The sequence below is a fragment of the Nipponia nippon genome, unplaced genomic scaffold (assembly GCF_047370975.1).
Source record: "Nipponia nippon isolate SJK-2023a ecotype South Korea unplaced genomic scaffold, ASM4737097v1 scaffold_7, whole genome shotgun sequence".
NCBI lineage: Eukaryota > Metazoa > Chordata > Aves > Pelecaniformes > Threskiornithidae > Nipponia > Nipponia nippon.
In genome coordinates, this window is record NW_028262391.1 from 48633382 (window position 1) to 48652389 (window position 19008).

Sequence of the window (19008 nt, forward strand, 5' to 3'; positions counted from 1 at the left end):
CCTTACCCGCAGATGTCGCATCAACTTTGAGTGCACATTTGTGGAGTCATTAAATATGAAATCTAATGGAATCAGCTGCTTTTCTTTACTGGTTTGCAAAGTGGAAGTTTTAGCTTCATTCCTGTGAAGTCATTACAGCAGCGTGCCTACTTGATCTTAAAGACAGAGACACATGGATGCATTATATGTCAAACTATTACTGATCACACAGTCTTCAAAAGTATCTACTCTTCTGAAATCACCACAACTGCTAGGCACAGGATGTAGAATTCCTTAATTACTCAACATAGGGAGTGTTTACCAGACAAAACACACAGCCTAAACAATCCACTCGAGAACCTTGATAAACTATCATGGCATGAGTTTTGCGTACTAAGAAAGCATACAAGTCAGAAGACAAGGACCATACCCTTCGGCCTCAAAGGCAGAACTATTTGATAGTAAAATGAAGAAGGAAAACATAAAGGATTAGTAAATTCTGTAATGAAGTAAAAATCATGCAAAGAGGTAGTTGAGGCTTCTCAAATCATGCAAAAAGGCTTCTCCTTTTTTAGTATCTTCACAACTATCATCAGGAAAAACACTAGGAAGTTAGGGAGGCACTGCTTTTCAATATCTTGGGAGCAATAGAAAAGTATTTCAGGGACAGCTTAGTCCAGTTTACGGGAAGAGTCACGTGCCTGCAACAGAATTACCGTATTAAGGCTGTTGTTACTGAATTCGATTGTCAAATGAATCTTCAGAAGTATATATTTTGGCAAATAAATTTTGCTTCCCAAAATATCATACGTAACATCCTGAAGTTACATAAATCAGACAATCTAGGGTAAAAAAACCTTGCAGGTATGTAGATGTTAACATCTGGTATGTAGATGTTAACATTTTTATCACTGCAATTATTTACAGCCTTGTATATGTGATCATAAGCAGTATTTTTCAGGTTGCCAAAACTTGATATTCCCTATTTCAATGACTGATGACAAACTACACTGAAATATTTTATATGGATTTATTTCATTATTCCAGCTCAGTCCTCAATGGATTTTATGTATTTCTCATAGGCATCTTCATTCATCAGATCATCAAGTTCAGCAGGGTTTTCCACAGTCATCTTGATAAGCCAACCTGTAGCGAGGAAATTAAAAAGAAAAACAGTTGCTAATATCTGTCAAGAAAGATTCATTCATGTTACTCCCTCAGAACAGTACTTCCAGTAGGCATACGAGCCCTGTAACACAGGTAGAATCAACAGGACTTCGTGTGCAGGCAAAACGATGTTTTGATGCTTTAAAAAAAATGAATAAACAACCAACCTGTCATAAGAAATGGCCTTCTGAGTCAGACCAGCTATCTAATTTAGTACTGTCTCTGACAGTGGCATTAAGGAGACAGTGTCTAGAAAGAGTAAAAGAGCCTGATCTCTCAGTATCATGAGCTGTTACAAGATCAAAAAAGAGAAATGCAATCAAGGGAAATAGATTTAAATTCGACCACAGTCTATGTCTGAAAAGAACACATTGTAAAGCAGCCGTCAGCAAAGACAAGACTGCAATAAGACTTTCATGTTAAATTTTATTGGGCTTGAACTATATTCAATATATTCCATTTAAGCCTCCACACCATTAAACTGGAAGAACTAGGAATTGCAGAGCCATGTGTGATAGGATAGCGAGAGTCCAGGTGGTATTCAATTACTGAAAGATAACAATGATATCTTACCATCTTGATAACAAGATTTATTGACAAGCCCTGGATTATCTGCCAGGGCAGCATTAATCTCAGTCACTTCTCCTGAGAAAGGACAGTAGAGTTCACTAGCAGCTTTCACACTTTCCAAAGCTCCAAACTCATCTGAAACACAGAATATGATTGAACGCTTTTAAGAAGAATATACAAAGTGCTGTAGGTTTTTTTAGTCAGACATTCTGGTGATGGCCTAGCCACTGAAAAGTGTCTTGTTCTCGAGCAAGGAAAACTGTCAGAGATGGAAGTCACCAACTTTATGACCATGATCAGCAGTATTAAATTTGATTTTTATGCTCCTGAATTCTTCCGGGGAACTTGCATAACACTAGCTAGCTGGCTGCTACAGAAGGGATGGAAATTTCTTACATTTGGCTAATCCTTTGGCTAAAGCCCTACAGTATATGATACGATAAAGGGTTAGACAGAACCACATCCAGCTCTTGCTGCAAGAGACCTAAATATGCCTTCTATCTACAATTTATACCTTTTTATACATAATTTGGTTACAAAATAGACACAGCTACAATTTCAGGAATCCCAGTTTTTCTTCAAGTTAACATTTGCACTCACTGGAAAACACACATTAGTATTCAGAAGCACCACAGTGGAATCACCCAGCCGCTCTTCCCTTTTTTCTGTTTTGTAGGAAATGGTGCCTGGAGCAATGTTAGTCCAGAGTAACTCTAAGCCACAAGCAAACAGGACAGAGGCTGGGGGAACACGGAGCTGTCAGAAGAGTAGATAGGCATCAGCACAAGGAATCAGAGAACAACATGTTCTGGGAAAGCCTGGAATTAGACTAAGGCCAGAACGGGTAGAAAAGAAGAGAACTAAACGGAAATGAAATTCCTTCAGATAAAACAAAACTACAAGTTGGTTAATTAAAACCCTAAAGAGAAAGACAACTTTTGTCTAACATTCACCATTCAAAGCGATGTAATAATTTGGCCAAAACAGTTCGATATGGATCTATTCCACAAGAAGGATGGCAAAAGAAAGGCCTGCTACTTTACCTCAGTAAATCTACATTCTTGTTCTGCAACATCTGAAGCTAATGACAATCTTCTCTTCATACACTAGCGAGACAGCTCTCCACGTAAAGGCTTTTCCTTTCTACCTATTAATGCTCACTCTTCTCGAACATGGACAATTACAGAACTTAATCATTAAGAATGTAACAATTTGTATGTCACTAATGAGCAAAACCCTATGATTACAGTTGATACCCCAAAATTACTGAGTCTGTATATTCATAGAAAAATTAAGAGCTTGACATCAATTAGATGTTTCACATCATGCAACTCATGAAACGCATAACTGCAGACTTACAAATAAGGTAGCCTAAACACTAGCAAGTCCAAATCAAAGCATAAATATTTTAAAAACAGAGTATAGATAAAATTATTAAAAAAAATAAATTTCAAATGTTTGATTTTTAAATAAATGTCTTCACAGTTTAATAAGCAGGTATTTTCTGCTACCACGCGTGGTCTGACAGTGAGATGTTGAAATTAAAGCTGTCTCTTGTAGAAATACCTGAATTTATTCTGCATCCAGGAGATTTATAATGGTATTAATGAACATAGGGACTACCTCATAAAATTCATCTTTGCAAAGGGAGAGTGGGATGAGTAGAGTAATCACTTAATTAGAAATTAGAGCTGAAACTTACCATGTTTATTCAATTTTGTCCCAACTTCTGGAAGACTACAGTAAACAATGTCTCCTAATGCTTCCTTAAAGGAAAAACAAAAGCATCATACATTAAAGAAACTATTCATGGGAGAGATCTGATACAGTAAGTCTAGTATCACTGTATATAAGTAATCTCAGTCTCTAAATTTGGTTCTCATTCTTTAAGGACTGCATATTTTTCCCTTTTTCTTTTTAAACATTTAAAGTGAAAAAACTGTTTTGTTATCATGCCCCAAATGCCAAATTATTGTTTATCTGTTACAGTGTTAGTAACCCTCAGGCTGAGTTACAAGGCTTATACACAGATTTCTTCAGGCAGAATGAGAAATAACACCTACTGATCTTCTTAGCATCAGCTAGAGTAACAACAGTTTTAAAGGGCAAAGTTCCCAATGATTTGAGGGAATTATCTTTTTGTTACAAAGCACAGAGGACTTACTTCCAGTGCGATTTGAAAGAAAATGCAATGATTCCTCCCCAGAGACAGGGACAACTGGAGAGCTGTTCGCATACAGTTTGTCCGTACTGATTTAATAAGGAGCCTTATCACCATAAGAATCGGCTCAACCAGAATAGGCTTCTGCCTCCTCACTGACAAATGTACCCTGTCTCACAAAAGGCTAGGGATCTTACAAAGTACTAGTGTTATTCACAGAAAACTGAGATTACGGGAAATGCTGCTTGTCCAAAGAAACATTAATTCCACTTCACTGATAGCTTCTCACATTAGATTTTCTGAAGTTTCCCGTACAGTGAATCTCTGTCCTGAATTTGCCTGTGACTATTCCAAATCAAGTACTTGCATGAGAACAAAAAAAAACCCAAAATCCAAAGGAATTCCTATCCTAGGGTAAGAAATACATGCCACGTTGTACTTCCGTTCACAATTGTTCTTTAGCCAGAGGCATTGCACTGTATTCGTGTTCAAGGGAAATGTGGCCTAAAAAGCGCATGATACCCTCTTCATATAGCCATGAACTCCTCAGGCCTGTAAGACCTGAAGTAATAAAGGAAGTTTTAAATTCTGCTGAACCATTAAGTTTCTCATCAAGTTTAGCTCTCCATAGGCTCAATCTGAAGCGATTAAGAATTTATCAGAATGCTGAAGCAGCATTCCCTTCACAAATAATGTGATAGATCCAAGTCCAAAAATCATGCTTAGTGTATAGTATATGCAATTAGAACAATAAAAAAAACAGCAACTGTCCAAAGAGCAAGGACAAGAACAGGTACGCATAAATAAATATTGCAGACTTGGGTAAGGGGGGAAGGATCAATACCTGTGCAAAATTGCTGATTCCTACTGTTCCAATGCCGTTTTCAACAGATATCCACTCATGCTTGTCTGTGAATTTGCGGGCTAAAATGAAACAAGCTTGGTATTTCAGAAAGAAGTGACATGTTGCTCACTTAAATACAACAAGACAGTTGCAGGCTTAAACTGTGGGGTTTTTTTACTGAGGTTAGTTTTGTTTGTTTTTCTTGGAAAATATTTTAAACAGCAAATACAATTTACAGAAGCATTTTGTTCTGCTCATGACATGATTAGTGACACGCTAGAAGCTCACTAGAGGTTCTGCTGAGAGCATTACTAGTTCCTGGGCAATCATCTAGAGACTGATAAAGCACAGGAGCAAAAGGAATAGTTCTACTTCAAACAAAAATTTAAATCTAAAGCATATATGTGTACTTTACTCATAGTTATGCATTTCTGTGATAGCTTAGTGGCTTTTCAAGCATATTTAGTGTTTGTTTCTGACAACCACTTTGTTATTCCTGGGAAGGCCGGTGTTAATGACCAGAAAGCGTGTCTGTGTTACAGCATCCCATTCAAAGTACTTCAACAGAGCCATCAGTTGAAGTAAAAAAAGATGCAACCTAGCTAAAGTGACTGATTCTCTTCCCTCCCCCACCATCTCCTATAGAGTCTATAACCTGGTTAAGGTTGTCACGGATCTATGTGAAATTAAGGCAAATTAATACAGGGCAACTTAAGTGACTCATACAGGTAACTGTTACTTAAGAGAATTTGCTCTCTGTTAATACTGTTACTGCGAGAAGAACACAGTAGTTATTCTGTATAGTTTTAAAATAAGCGTATTTAAGACCCTGTTAAGTCTCTGCATAGAATCATAGAATGGTTTGGGATGGAAGGGACCTTAAAGGTCACCTGGTTCCAACCCCCTGCCATGGGCAGGGACACCTTCCACTAGACTGGGTTGCTCAAAGCCCCGTCCAGCCTGGCCTTGAACACTGCCAGGGATGGGGCATCCACAGCCTCTCTGGGCAACCTGTGCCAGTGCCTCGCCACCCTCCCCACCCAAGATTTTCACAGCAATCTTACAATTCTACGTGTATTTTAGATCTGTAAGATTCAGGGCAGCTTGTACTAGCTTGCGTTAGAAGTAATTCCTTTTATAAAGTCATATGGAAAAACATCAAAAGAAGTTAATTGAAACAGGCAACATTTTTCTTGCTAACATTTTACCTGGAACTGTTCTTACTCTGAGCATTTTCAGCCTGCTTTATCTGTTTTCTCACTTCCATAGTTTCCCCATAGATACGTTCTCCGCCCCCCGCCTTTTTTTTTTTTTTTTTAAATAATTTATTTTTAATTTTCACTTATAGCACCTGTCCAATCAGGCAAGGGATGTTGCAGAAGCTGGAGAAGATAACTTCTTAAACAGAGCTCCCTGTGTGATTAGTGCCAGAGCAGTACAGCTGGACCTTCCTTTTGAGTTCAAAATTCTCCTCTCAGGCTCCTCCTCTAGGCTGGACTCCTTATACCCGCTAGAGAAACTACACTTCTGCAAATCCTTATATATTTTCTAAACTTGTACATGAAGGAAAACAGAAGTTCTCACTGTAGACCTGCTGAAAACTTTCCACTGTGAGTCAGTTGTATTTTAAGCTGTTTCAATTGTAATGATCCTCTTACTTATGTCTGAACACACGTAAAAGCAGCAAGCCTCAGATAAAATGGTTTGTCTTTGAAGGTGGCCTCAGTTTTATAGACCTCAGTAGAGCAACGCATGATTTTGCAAGTACAGTACACAAAAAATTTTGAGTAAAATGCAAATATGAAGTATTTTTCCATGAATTATCACTCAAAAAACCCAGAGAATTTCAGCTAGCGTTATTTATACCTGCAAAAATCTCTCAGGACACGTTCTAATGAACAGAAGAAATCAAATGTGTTCGATCATTTTAGGTCAAGACATTAAACCCATAGGAACTTCATTGGAAATGGAAAGAAGAACGGAGAACGAGACACAATCTCAAACCCAAGCTGAACATTTGTGACATTACACATCACAAAGAAGCCAACCAATATCTTTTTATGTGGGGTAATAATATTGTATGAGATTTGTTTACAAAACAAGGTTAAAAAAAGAAACAAAACAGAAGACTTCCATGATCAGTTTGGAACACAGCAGTGAAATGTTCTCAACAGTTAGAAGAGCACATAAGCTCCTTGTAGGACAAAAAAAAAAGTGAAAAATGAAAAATTCTAACCATGTAACAAAAAACACTGCAACTAAAGTAAAGGTCAAATTAAAGAGAGTTAATAAGTAATCTCAAAATTTGAACTTTGCACTTATGTGATCAGGTCATTAAATAAATCAAATTAAATGAATGCGAAATGTCAAAGCATACCAAATTTTTTCTGTGAGCATTCTTTTTCAGAAGAGTAACTAAATTTACTCCAGCTTCATTCATTTCAACATGACTTTGGTTTCAGCTTAACTAGCACATTCTGAATTCATACCTCCATTTAGTTTAGCCTGCTTCTAGTCAATATTTCATAAATATATACCTCAAGAGTGAAGGAAAACTCACACTTGCACAGAGGCATACAAAATTTTTCCTCTCTGCCTAAAACAAAAGCATAATTTATGTTATTCCTTCAAGTTATATCTATAGAAAAACAATGGGTATATTAAACAATTGGAATAGTGAAAAAAGCTTAGATCTTGATTCAATTTACAAATACTAACTAATAAATGTTATTTTGTTCACTTGTAGCAGAAGGCAGTTAAACAGATAGGTTAAAAGACCTGGAAAGAAATTTATAATCTCTTCTTAGTGGTGGTCATTACTTATATAGCACATTCTCCTCCTCTCCTATCTTTTCAACATTCCTGTCTTCTAAAGTACCACAGATTCTGTTTTTCAGACTTGTGTGGCTAACTTTCATTCAAAGAGAGCTTCAACAGCAGCAGATACTTTCTGCATTAACTCCATTAAGTGCAAAATCACGCCAAGCACCGAGGTGCAAGTCCATCTCCTGCCTTAACGCTTCTGTAGCGATACTGACAGGAGCTGGCGAGGCCCGGCCAAGCTCCTTCAGCACCAAGCAGGCCCCGAGGATCTGGCTGGGCTTTCCCGGCAGCCCAGGGCAACCCAAGCGCCGGGGCTGCCGCAGGCCTGCCTCCTCCATCCAGCCCTTTCTGCTGCTGCTGCTCCTCGCAGCTACCGACAAGCTGCTCCAGCAGGACGATCCCAGGGAAAGCTATCCACTTGTTTCGCCAAGTTCGTTTTCTCCACACTCGGCCCACTCAGCGACGCCTGCAGCCGGGGCCAGAAGGGGACAGGGCCACTTTGCTGAAAAACTGCAGCGTGGAGAGGAGGTGAAAAGTTTTCTGCCAGTTAATGGGGATGAACCAGCTCCTCGTGGGAGGAGGAACCGGGAGAGCGCCAGGCCAAGGGGCAGGTGGAATCCGCACCGCCGAAAGCAAGGAGGCGTTAATTGCCCCCTGCAGCTCTAAGCCCTTGCAAGGCTTCAGCCATCTTGCGAGGCTTCTCCCCGGTTCCCGCGCGGGCACCCCCGCACCGGCGGGCGGGGACGACCCGCCGCAGACCAGCGGCAGCACCCCGCTCCGCCGGGCCGCGGGGCAGCCGAGGCGCCCGCACGCCTCCCCACGGGGCGCTTCTGCGCGCCGGGGCCCGGCGGGCCGAGCCCCGAGCCCCGCGGCTGCCCCCGCTCGGAGCGGGGCGATCGCCTCAGCCCCCACCGGCTGCTGCCGGCGGGTGCAGCCAGCACCGCTCCTCCGCCGGCCGGGCCGGGCCGCCAGGTCCGCCCCCGCCCGCAGCACCGGCCCCGCTGGGGCAGCCCACGCTCCGCTCCTCTCCCTCCCGGGAGCCCCGACAGAAGGGGAGCGACGACCCCCCGCAGAACCGGGCTTCCCTCCCGCCGGCCCCTCGGCCGCCACTCACCGGACAGCACCAGCGAGCTGGTGGCCAACCTCCGGGCCGCGGGCACCCGCAGCGACGGTGGTGGTGGCGGCGGCGGCGAGAGGCGCGGGCAGCGCGGCGCCAGGACCGGCCCGACCCGCCGCAGCGCTCGCCACGCCATCTTTGCCGGGGGCGGGCGGCGCCGCGCCGAGCTCCCGCCTACGCGGGGGCGTCGTCAGGGGCGGCCGCTACCGGCGGCGGCCGTGGCCGGGCCCCCTCAGCGGGCGGCGCGGTGCCTGACGGGGGTTAACGGTCCCCGAGGAGCCGAGCTGCTCCGTGCCCCGCCGCAGGCCGCCGTGCCGGGGGCAGGAAGGCGGGCGGGCCCCGGGGGTCGCCATCTTTCCATGGCGCTTGCTGGGCGGAAAGCGAGGGGTTTTAGCCAAACGGTGCAAGGAACGCTCAGCGTTTATTGAATACAGATGCTAAGTCTACACGAAGTACGCGCGGGACAGTTTGTCTCAGGTTTAGCGTTATTTCTTCGCTAATGCTCCAAAACATCAGTCAGCAACAGTTTACTGGTTGAACGCTGCAGCATTTTAGTCAGAAGCCGCGGTAACCTAAGTCTAGCCACTGCAGCTAATAGTTAAAAAGTAAATCTTTCACCCACAAAGTGCCTTTTCATCGTGGTTATCATTTAATCATTGACGGGTTGTGTCGGTTAATCCTTAGTGGCTGGCTTCTCTTCCTTCTTGCATTTAATCCCGAAGAAACTGAAAAGTTTCATTAACATGAGATCAACAATCTCCTCTTCTTCTGAAGCCTAAAATAACAAGAAGCAGGACGTTACTGGGATGCACAGACCAGGAGCGGATTCAGTCTCTGCTGAAGCCAGAGAAAGTCGCAAGAAAAAACTCTCTGCTTGAGGTGAAATAAGCCAACTTTCACTCTAAGCAGAGCATGAGTAACTGCCAAAACAAAACAACGTGCAAGTATTTTTATCAAGACAAAGGTCCCAGATGAGCGTGGACATTATAGATGAAATTTTGGCTCTGTCAAAACCCATGGAAATCTTGCTACAGGAGCCTGGAGTTCACCTGCCAGCTACTAAACAGCTAGTGGTATATACAAGGAGCCACCCACCATTTCTAGATTAAGTCAATGAGAAAAACTAAATGTATCTTGTTTTCTATTGACCATATCCTTTGTTTTCATCTCCCTTGACTTTATTTAAAATGTAGAGGAAGTTTGGACAGTGCTGGAGTACTAATCTGGTTTTCACACCATGCTATCAATAGCTGGAATGGGTCAGGCACTCACGGCAGCATTTTTAAAAGGAGCTGGAAAGCCCTCATGGGCTTTAGTAGCAGTTTGGGCACTGATTTCAATGGAGCTGGGACATGAGCCTAAGACTTTTTTCCTGGATTTAGTATGTGAACAGAAGGCTACAAATCAGATCTTGTACTAAATCTGATCAGGGACTCGTCTGAACAGGAATGGACAGCGTAAATCTGGAAAATCTGAAGTGTGCTTGATGAGTCGATGTTGATTTCTTAAGAGTTGGACTGAGTTTACGTGGGTTTCATCCAATGGTAGAATACCTAAATCATGAGTAAGCACTGCACAACAAATGTTAAAAACAGCAGGAGAGCTTAGACGAACACACCTGGTAGTGCTTCTGCTCCTCGCTAAAAGCAACCAGAATCACCGAAATGAACAGATTCAGTACCACAAATGTCATGAAAATTATGCAGGATCCAATTAAGAAGGAGCCTAAAATTGGGTTGTAGTCCAAGACCTGTAGTGTTAATAAGGTAAGACATCATATTTCGATTGAATTAAAAAAAAAAAAAAGCATACTACAAGCAGTTAACAGACAATGAGTGTGTCTCTCTGAAAATCCTTGTGGCTAATAAATTATGCTATATATATATTATATATATATATAAATTTTCTCCTTTAGTCGCCTTCCTACATTGATGTGATATAGTGCAGAGATGATAGAATATTTTATATACGTGATATATGAATATGGGCAATCTTTGGGGCTTTTTAAGTGTTTGCATTTGAATGTAATGGCATGAAAGTTTCACGTGAAAGTTGACAAGCCTGGAGATCTGTTTATCCACAGAACAGCTGAAGGTCCATCATGCCTCAGCTTTCAAAGTACAGATGAAATCTCTGTGTGCTTTTATTTAATAGTGTCTTTACAAAGAAGCCCAGTCAGACTGTCATGGACACATACCAACTAAGGGTTGTGCAGAAATCCAAACCCTTCATTTTCATGTAAGCTATAATGTAGGAATATATTTTCATGATTAACAGTAGACGTGAAAATCTTTATGCCCAATTACTGATCTTCAGAGCTACCCGTTCCATGTTGGGGTATGGGATCCATAGTCTAAAAACATCTACCAAGGAGGGCTTCACAGTCAGACATGTCTGAGGACTAGCTTAATCCACAGAGAGTCAAAGAATATTGTAACATTTGAAAGAACTTAATGAAAAAGTCAAGAACAATAAAATAAATGTAACGTAAAGTTCTCTGGTGGAAGGCTTTGCCTTCTTGAGAAGCTGGTGGGTGTGTGTTCAGAACAAATGCAGGGCATCGCTCACGTTTCTTTCTGTAGCTTTCTAAGGAAAGTGCTCAAAACTCTCTGTAAACAATACATAACATATCCAGTTAAAATGTGAGCACCTTTCTCAATGAAAGGTTCATGATGAGTCTACTGATGGTCAAAATGGGATGTGAGATATATTTCACTTGGTCTCTCTTTCTTGTCTTGATGAGAAAAGGTGGCTGCTTTAGGAAGCTGTGGAGCTTGCAAAATTAGGTTAATGTCTAGCACTAATTGAAAGTCTTTCTATTTGCTGGTTCAAAGCATATTTGATAGCTGAGCTGCTAATTACACAGTGATAAACTCAAAATCAGAGGTGGTACCTCCTCATAGTTGAAGATTCCCAGCTGAAGACTGACCATGGTCTCTGCTGAATCAAAGAGCGTTTTGTAAGAGTAGAGCTTCCAGCCAAATATCAAGTTTGTCTGCAGAGGAAAGAAGGTGTATCCTGGGTCATGATCAGAGTGCTTGCTGCAAAATCAGCTAATGCCTGCTGTATTCAGAGAAAGCCCTCCTAGCTCGTCATCAGAGCCATGAAGCTTTTTTTGTGTTTTGGGGTTTTTGTGTTTACGAACAGGAGAAACACCAAATGAGGTCACAGCAGAAGACTAACCCAGAGCTAAGAACTGGATTCACACTTTCTGAATGTGTTTATCTGTAAGACCTTTTATCATGGATATGAGAATGTCTTATATCTGCTCAGCTTGCTACTAGATATGTAAAAAATCTGCAAATACATGACAAAATCATGAAAGTAATTTAGCCCACCTCCAAGGAGCAGATATATCCCTGCATAATTGATCAAATTAATCATAGTCACAAACACTTGCCTTTCAGTGCACAGATCCTTCCCAATAGGCAACTTTTTTGTTTGCCCTTAGTAACCAAGGTGCTATTTTCTTCATTTATATCTTGTGGGCCTGCTGTGTCTGATTTAAATGGGGGCTGCTGCAGTCTCACCTTTTTCTCCATCCCTGTGCCTCTTTCTTTCACAGCTCCATCACTTGACAACAGGCTGGGTCATGGAACTGATCTCATCACTTATTTCACCTGTTAAGTTTGTGGCCACACCAGTGCCTAAAGCTACTCAGTTGCTAGAGTGTCAGTACTGGAGGGAGAGATGAGGAACGTGGAATCAGGCAGTGTGAGACTGCAGCAGGTCCCGTTTGTCACAGGGCTGCCCTTTACAGGACAGTTTGGATTTGGCTCAGATGGTTTCCACTTTTTCAGTGATTTTGCAATTGAGATGTGCTGAATTTCCCACATTACTCTGCCAGAAGATTTACCCAAAAAGTTTAAGCCAAAACAGTAAATATAGTTAAATAGTTGCAGTCCAATAATTCTTTAATCTCATTAGAATGAAAATATCATTTTATTTGCGTAATAAGTATTCCCATGATAGGCAGAAAAATAATTATTTCCCACTTAAAAACTAGCCAAACAGAAAATGGCACTTGCTGCACTCTCCCCAATTTAAGCTTTATCCACAAAACAATTTTTCCTTTACTTTGTTCTTTGTCACACCTATTACACACAGAGAATCCATTTTTTTCACCTCAGTGTTTGGTTTTTGTACTAAATTTCAATTTTCAAAGAACAGACAAGTGGATATTTTAACTTCTCTTTCACTTATACTGAAGAATTGGGCTCCAAGCTGCTAGCCCAAGATTTAGGTAGGCAGCTTTATTCAGTTTTACATTTCAAAGCTATGTTGCTTTCAGCATTCAGAAATAATTCATTTAACCTGACAGACTGCAGACAACAGAAACCACAGTGGTACTCACAGCAATGGAATAGGCGAGGAACATGATTGCAATAACGGTGATGAATCCAGAGATATCACCCCACGCCCTCCTCAGCGTTGAAGTGATCATGTTTAGTTTAGGGTTGAGCCTCAGGAGATGCCACAGTTTCACTGTGGAGAGAAGCACTAGGAACGCAATCAGGTAGCCAAGAACTGCATCAGCTCTTCCTGTTTCATTAAAGCTTACACAGCTGTTAGAAAAAAAGAAAAGATGTAATAGACCGTGCACACAGAAGCCGTTGAAGTGCATAAATGAGTCTGCTGGAAAAGCCAGTCACTCTGTCCTTGTTTTCAATGGAGAGCTAGCTTGTGTTCTTGCTTGAATGTTCCCGTCCGCACTTCCTGCTGTGTGCACACAAAAAGCTCAGCTGTACATGGCAGAGTTTTTTTATCAGCATTAGCTAGAGCCAAGAGAGGGTCTACGCTGTAGCACAAATGCTGCTCATTTTTAGCAAGTCACGGTTTAAAGGCAGCTAATGCAAACTTACTGTCAAATTCTGACCCTTAGAAAGGAAGACAGGTTCTGCTGTGCACGTGGAGTTGGAGAGGATGGGGTGACTGATGCTGTGCAGCTGGCAGGATGCACCAGCTGTGGCAGGGTTAGCTAATTTCCAACAAGACGTGTGAGAAGGTACTGTAAGGCACGAAGTAAAAGACTGGAGGTCAGAACTGTAATCTGTGACTGAGGCAAGTCAAGTCTTAACGTTAGCCGGAAGAACTTGGTAATACTTGTATATACCATTTATAAAGGTAGCACATTGTTTGTACGTACGATTTTGTTTACAACAGAGGTGACCGCAAAAAGCTTTTATAAATTGTGCATGCTAATATAGCACATGACATACACCTATATGATATATGTGTGCTGCATTAGCAAGAATGTAGCTGTCAGGTTAAAGGAAGCGTTTGTTCTTTCCTCTCATTCAGTGCTTGCGAGGTTGCATCTGGAATACTGAGCCCAGTTTTGGGCTCCCCAGTGCGAGAAGGACATTGAGTCCGGTGAAGGGCCACTGAGATGGTTGGGAGTTGGGGTACAGGGCATACAAGAGAAGGATGTGGGAGCTGGGTTTGTTCAGCCTGGAGAAAAGAAAGCTAAGGAGGCCTCTAATTGCTGTCTCCAACTACCTGGTTGGTGGTTATAGAGAGGATGTAGTAAAACTCTTCCTGAAGGTGCACGATGAAAGGACAAGAGAAGACAGCCACAAGTTGCAGCAAGAGGAATTCCAGCTGGACATGAAAAAAACAGTTTTTTTCTTTGACAGTGAGACTGGTTCAACACTGGCGCAGGGGTCCAGGAAGGCTGTGGAACCTCTGTCCTCGGAGATACTAAAAATTCAACCAAACAGGGCCCAGAGCAACCTGATCTAACACCAAAGCAGGAGGTTGGAGCAGAGACCTCCAGAGGTCCTTTCCTTCCTAAATGATCCTGTGATTCTATGACCTCTTTCCTGTGTGACTGTTTTTTAACAGATGTTATCATTTTCCATTCTGTATAAAATAAGTCATTTTTGTCCTCTAACCAATGGCTTTTTACAACAAAGAATGAGGGAGATTATGTACTAGCTGGGTAGATGTCCTGTAGCAGAAAGGCTTGTTGATTCAGAAGAGGGTGGTGCAGATAGGGAGCTAGTGGCTAGGCTAGGGAACTTGGTGCTCAAGTCTGCTGGATTTTATTAGAGCAATATCAGAAGAAAATCCTATTGCTGACACACATCTAAGCCCTGAAATACTTACATGCTTCATGAATATAGCCATATAGGGTAGCATTACCTAGCACAGACAAGCTGCTGTCTGGGAAGAGGAAAAATAGATTGGTTTCTGCATAAGTATCACTGACAAAGGATGCTGTGTTTTGGATTTAGGATGAGAATAATGAGAATAACGTTGATAACGCACTGATGTTTTGGTTCTTGCTGAGCAGAGTTTACACTAGTCAAGGACTTTTCAGCTTCTTGTGCTCTGCCAGGTGCATAAGAAGCTGGGAGGGGGCACAGCCAGGACAGCTGACTCAGACTGGCCACAGGGCTATTCCATACCATATGACGTCATGCTCAGTATATAAGCTGGGGGAAGAAGAAGGAAAGGGGGGACATTGGGCGTGATGGCGTTTGTCTTCCCAAGTAACCGTTACACGTGATGGAGCCCTGCTTTCCTGGAGATGGCTGAACACCTGCCTGCCCATGGGAAGCAGTGAATGAATTCCTTGCTTTGCTTTGCTTGCGCGCGCGGCTTTTGATTTACCCGTTAAACTGTCTTTATCTCAACCCACGAGTTTTCTCACTTTTACTCTTCTGATTCTCTCCCCCATCCCACCGGGGGGGAGTGAGCGAGCAGCTGTGTGGGGCTTAGTTGCTGGCTGGGGTTAAACCACGACAACTAACTAGCATTGGTACTCACTCCTCTTTGTGTTCCTGGTAGTAGCTGATGTCTCGGGTCCCAAGGATTGTCCGTTTCACAAACACCGACAGGGCACTCCAGCTGATCAATATAATGGCCATCTCCAGGAGATTCCACTTGCTGTGGAAGTATCTCCATCTCAGAGTCTTCATCAGTTTTCCCTGTGAAAAGAGGAGTTTTCTCTTTCAGTCTCGTGACTCCGTATCATATGGCACACCTCTAAAGATTAGGGCTATCCCCTCTGCAATAAGCAAACTATTGCACACCGATAAAACTACATCTTGCACTAATTTCTCATTATCTTTCTCAAAAGAAGCATTCCGGCCAAATAAAATGTTGCCTTCCTATTATTTAATACAGATACAGTATCTGATTCAATCTTCCATCAGTGCAAGTCAGCAGCAGCACTACTGAAATCAAGTACAGTCCTAAAGTTTTTGTAAGTGAAATCAAAACCAGACACAAGGTGATGCTGTCAGCCGAGTTTGCCTTGGGTCTCACCTGCACTATCATGTAGTACACAATAAAGACGAAATAAATTACTTCCGCTGCAACCACAAAGATGTGGAGACTGTTGGTGTATGGGTAAAGCCGGACACTTTGCAGCTCTGTGCTTGTGAAGAAGGCCCCTAAAAAGCAAATGATTTTTCACCTCAGTGCTCTGTTAATTACATCTTTCTGTTTTCATTCAAACAATTTAGTTCACCAGTAAGACTTCTGTACTCGCATTCACATCAATGTGAGACTGAATCCAACTATCAAACTAAGATTTAGATTTGATTATGTGAGTAGCCTTATAAGTATTCTTTGAAATAGGAATTTCAGGCAGTCGATGGCTTTTAGAGTGCTTCTGCTCTCTTGTATGACAGTATGATATTAATCCCAGCAGGGCTGAGTTTGGATTGGACTACAAATGCAGAAATGTAGCAGGAGGACCTGAAGATCTAAATCTGAATCTCATTCTAAAAAGAAAATGAGCTCAGCTTTGTGGTCTGGTTTGAGCATTTTCCAATACTGGGACAGACCTGAGGCAGGCTACTGCTCAGATTAAATGTTTTTCTATGGCCTTCAAACCAGAATCTAGTTTCACTATTTTCTTTGTTGTATCCAGATTATGTATTATGTGATTGCACAGCTATATGTTAGAAGTCTTCTGGAACAAAAAAAGACAGACTCTGCTATTTGTAGTTTTTGTCTTAATATTGTATTGATAAGCTGAAATGATTAGGAAACATCATTTTTCTTGTTCCTGTTTTGTAAATTCTGGAGATTAAGTTTCGGTACCGTGTTTTCTTCGTCAGCAGAAGATCACAGTATAAGCAAAGATATTCCATTATGGTCTGTATTACTGTGATGCTACATTTTTCCTGAATGGTTTATAAATTTTGCATTGATTCTGTCATTATTAGATTTATTAAAACACTTCTGTTTACTGAATCAAGAGCTAGGTAAACATTGACAGCATATAAATCTGCACTCTGTAGGTGCATTGCTTGCTCTCTTCAGAAATGTGTAACTTAAAAAAGGTTCTCACCTAAAGCATTGGTTTCAAATATCAGGCTTATAATGCAGAACAGGTTCACATTGGCATTGTAGACTGTAAATTCAACAAACACTGCTCTTGTGAAGGTGTCTAGCCAGACGTTGTCGAAAAGGTACTGGAGAATTCTGCCAAAAAATGTATAGCCAGTGATCTAACTCATACAGGAGAGAGACAGTATCACATGGAGGATAGGAGTGTTTGGATATTGTCATAGAGAAGGAGTAAATCAGAGGTAAGATGTTCAAGAGGATATCTGGTCTGTCAAGTCTGGAGATAGGGATACTAGTACTATTAGTCTAGGTGGTAAGTTTCTTTTTGGTTGCTCTGGAGAAGCAGGTATCAGATATTGGCCAGGGCTAAACCTGAGATGCCTCAGGTGTCTGATCATTTACCTCATATATGTTCCTGTGCCAATATGGATATCTCTGGCAACATATAAGTTATCTCTAAGTTTGGATCTCCACCCCCGTGGGATACTGCTTCCTGCTCATTTATTTCAGGTCCCTTATTTGCCAGATTCTTTTTGAGTCCTGGTTTTCAAGGCCTCATTTTCTATTATTTCACTTTAAAAAGTATTCCCTGTTACTGTTCATATTCACACACAGGAGATTACTTTCAGTACAATTTCACTAATTCTCCTCTTTTAATAAGGCAGATACAAAATTGTCTGCAAGGATCTAGGGAGTATAAACACTAAAGAGAGATAAAGAAGCTTCACAGATCTTACTATGATATGAAAACAGGCAAATATATCATAGTTCAAGCATAGTAACAAGATAACATAAGATTAACATAACAAGATTTAGGCTAAATTATTTTTTCACAACCATTGACATCCCCGTAGAAAATTCAGTATTTTAGAAGGCTAGACTAGATCCAACACTGGATTAATACATTGATGGGATTGTTTTACTAGTTCATCAACATTACGCATTTCTGCAGCTATGTAGGTCTGGAATCCATGCATGTAAGTTAGGAGAAAAAGGTTCTAATTTTGGATCCTGGTTGTTACCTAGCATGGAGCAAGATGATAGGAACATAAACTACAATGATGGCACCACAGTAATACCTACAATACCCACACAATGCACAGCCGGAAAACTTAGGATGCGATCTGAAATGAATCTTAAATAGGGTAGAGGAAAGCGCATCATTGACGCTACAGCAGATGATACACTAATTATTTACAAGGATACAGGTGGTACCTGGAGGTGTTCTTGGGATCAGTTCCCAGGTGAATCACATATCCCCCTCCCCTGTAGATGGCAAGTTTGCCCCAGGTGGGGTGCCCTCTCAGCTTGGACTGACTCTGGTACTGCCATGCTGAGCTCAGGTCAGAGGAGTTATCGAAGACCGAAGTATTCCAGTGTTCCCCATAATCTGACGTATCTTCTGTTTGTAGGGAATATGGAGCATGGCATTCCTGAATCACATGCTGGAGGCTGGGAGAAATAGGGCAGGTGTCTCCTTTCACTCTTACTTGGCGAATTCGAGCACTACCTACCAGCTTGGAATTGCCATCCGTAATGAATCCTAAAGAGGAGATGGAAAAGAGCAGCACTGACAACATGACAGAAATACTAATAATATTTCTTCATCTCATTTATGATTCGCTGATGCGTTAATATTTTGCTATAGATTCTTTTCTAAAAAACACTGTAAGCAAAATAGTAATGAAAATTAAGCCCTCGTGTTGATTTGAACTGAATTCATAGATAACAACCATAGATAACAGAGTTCAGTATCACTACCTGTCTGCATATTATACAGAAGGAAGCTGAGGCCTGGAGGAGAAAAGTGACTTGCTTCGAGTCCCACAGCAGAGTAGCTGCGTGCAGTGTTCGCTTGGCCGCGGTTGGTCAGTGCCTGTCACGTCCAATGAACAACTCTGCTAATGTATTCCCATCTTTACTCTTAAATGTGAGCTGCAAAATGGGTCATATTTATTACTGGATATGGCTGCGTAGAAACCTGGTGATACTGCATAATTAGCCTTCGGATTGACCTAAGGCATGATGCAAACAGAGCTCTCC

The 19008-nt window shown here is 41.8% G+C and overlaps 3 protein-coding genes across 3 annotated transcripts in view; 1 reads left to right on the top strand and 2 right to left on the bottom strand.

Moving 5' to 3' along the window:
- Positions 1-995: 995 nt before the first annotated feature.
- Positions 996-8837, bottom strand: GCSH (glycine cleavage system protein H). Its single transcript, XM_087740647.1, has 5 exons — positions 8659-8837; positions 4722-4801; positions 3419-3482; positions 1720-1851; positions 996-1125 (listed from the first exon to the last, which is right to left on the bottom strand). Exons 1-5 carry the CDS (start codon positions 8795-8797, stop codon positions 1028-1030), a joined length of 513 nt encoding a protein of 170 aa, XP_087596773.1. The 5' UTR covers positions 8798-8837; the 3' UTR covers positions 996-1027.
- Positions 8838-9062: 225 nt separating this feature from the next.
- Positions 9063-19008, bottom strand: part of PKD1L3 (polycystin 1 like 3, transient receptor potential channel interacting) — a 42597-nt gene continuing 32651 nt past the window's right edge. The window contains exons 36-43 of the mRNA XM_087739933.1: positions 18181-18508; positions 16967-17100; positions 15934-16061; positions 15433-15593; positions 13016-13226; positions 11555-11656; positions 10280-10411; positions 9063-9436 (exon numbers count right to left, since the gene is read on the bottom strand). Of these exons, the coding sequence (XP_087596059.1) occupies positions 9335-9436; positions 10280-10411; positions 11555-11656; positions 13016-13226; positions 15433-15593; positions 15934-16061; positions 16967-17100; positions 18181-18508 (1298 nt within the window). The 3' untranslated portion in view covers positions 9063-9334. The remainder of the gene's footprint in view (positions 9437-10279; positions 10412-11554; positions 11657-13015; positions 13227-15432; positions 15594-15933; positions 16062-16966; positions 17101-18180; positions 18509-19008) is intronic.
- BCO1 (beta-carotene oxygenase 1) overlaps positions 10329-19008 on the top strand; it is a 70061-nt gene continuing 61381 nt past the window's right edge. The window contains exon 1 of the mRNA XM_009467213.2: positions 10329-10427. The gene's annotated coding sequence lies outside the window, so the exon portion shown is untranslated. The remainder of the gene's footprint in view (positions 10428-19008) is intronic.

Coding starts and splice junctions, on each gene's coding strand:
- GCSH (XM_087740647.1), bottom strand. CDS start 8,797: ATGGCGTGGCGAGCGCTGCGGCGGGTCGGGCCGGTCCTGGCGCCGCGC. Junction 4,802..8,658: donor CAGCTCGCTGGTGCTGTCCG/GTGAGTGGCGGC, acceptor GTTTCATTTTAG/CCCGCAAATTCACAGACAAG. Junction 1,126..1,719: donor TAAATCTTGTTATCAAGATG/GTAAGATATCAT, acceptor TCCTCGCTACAG/GTTGGCTTATCAAGATGACT.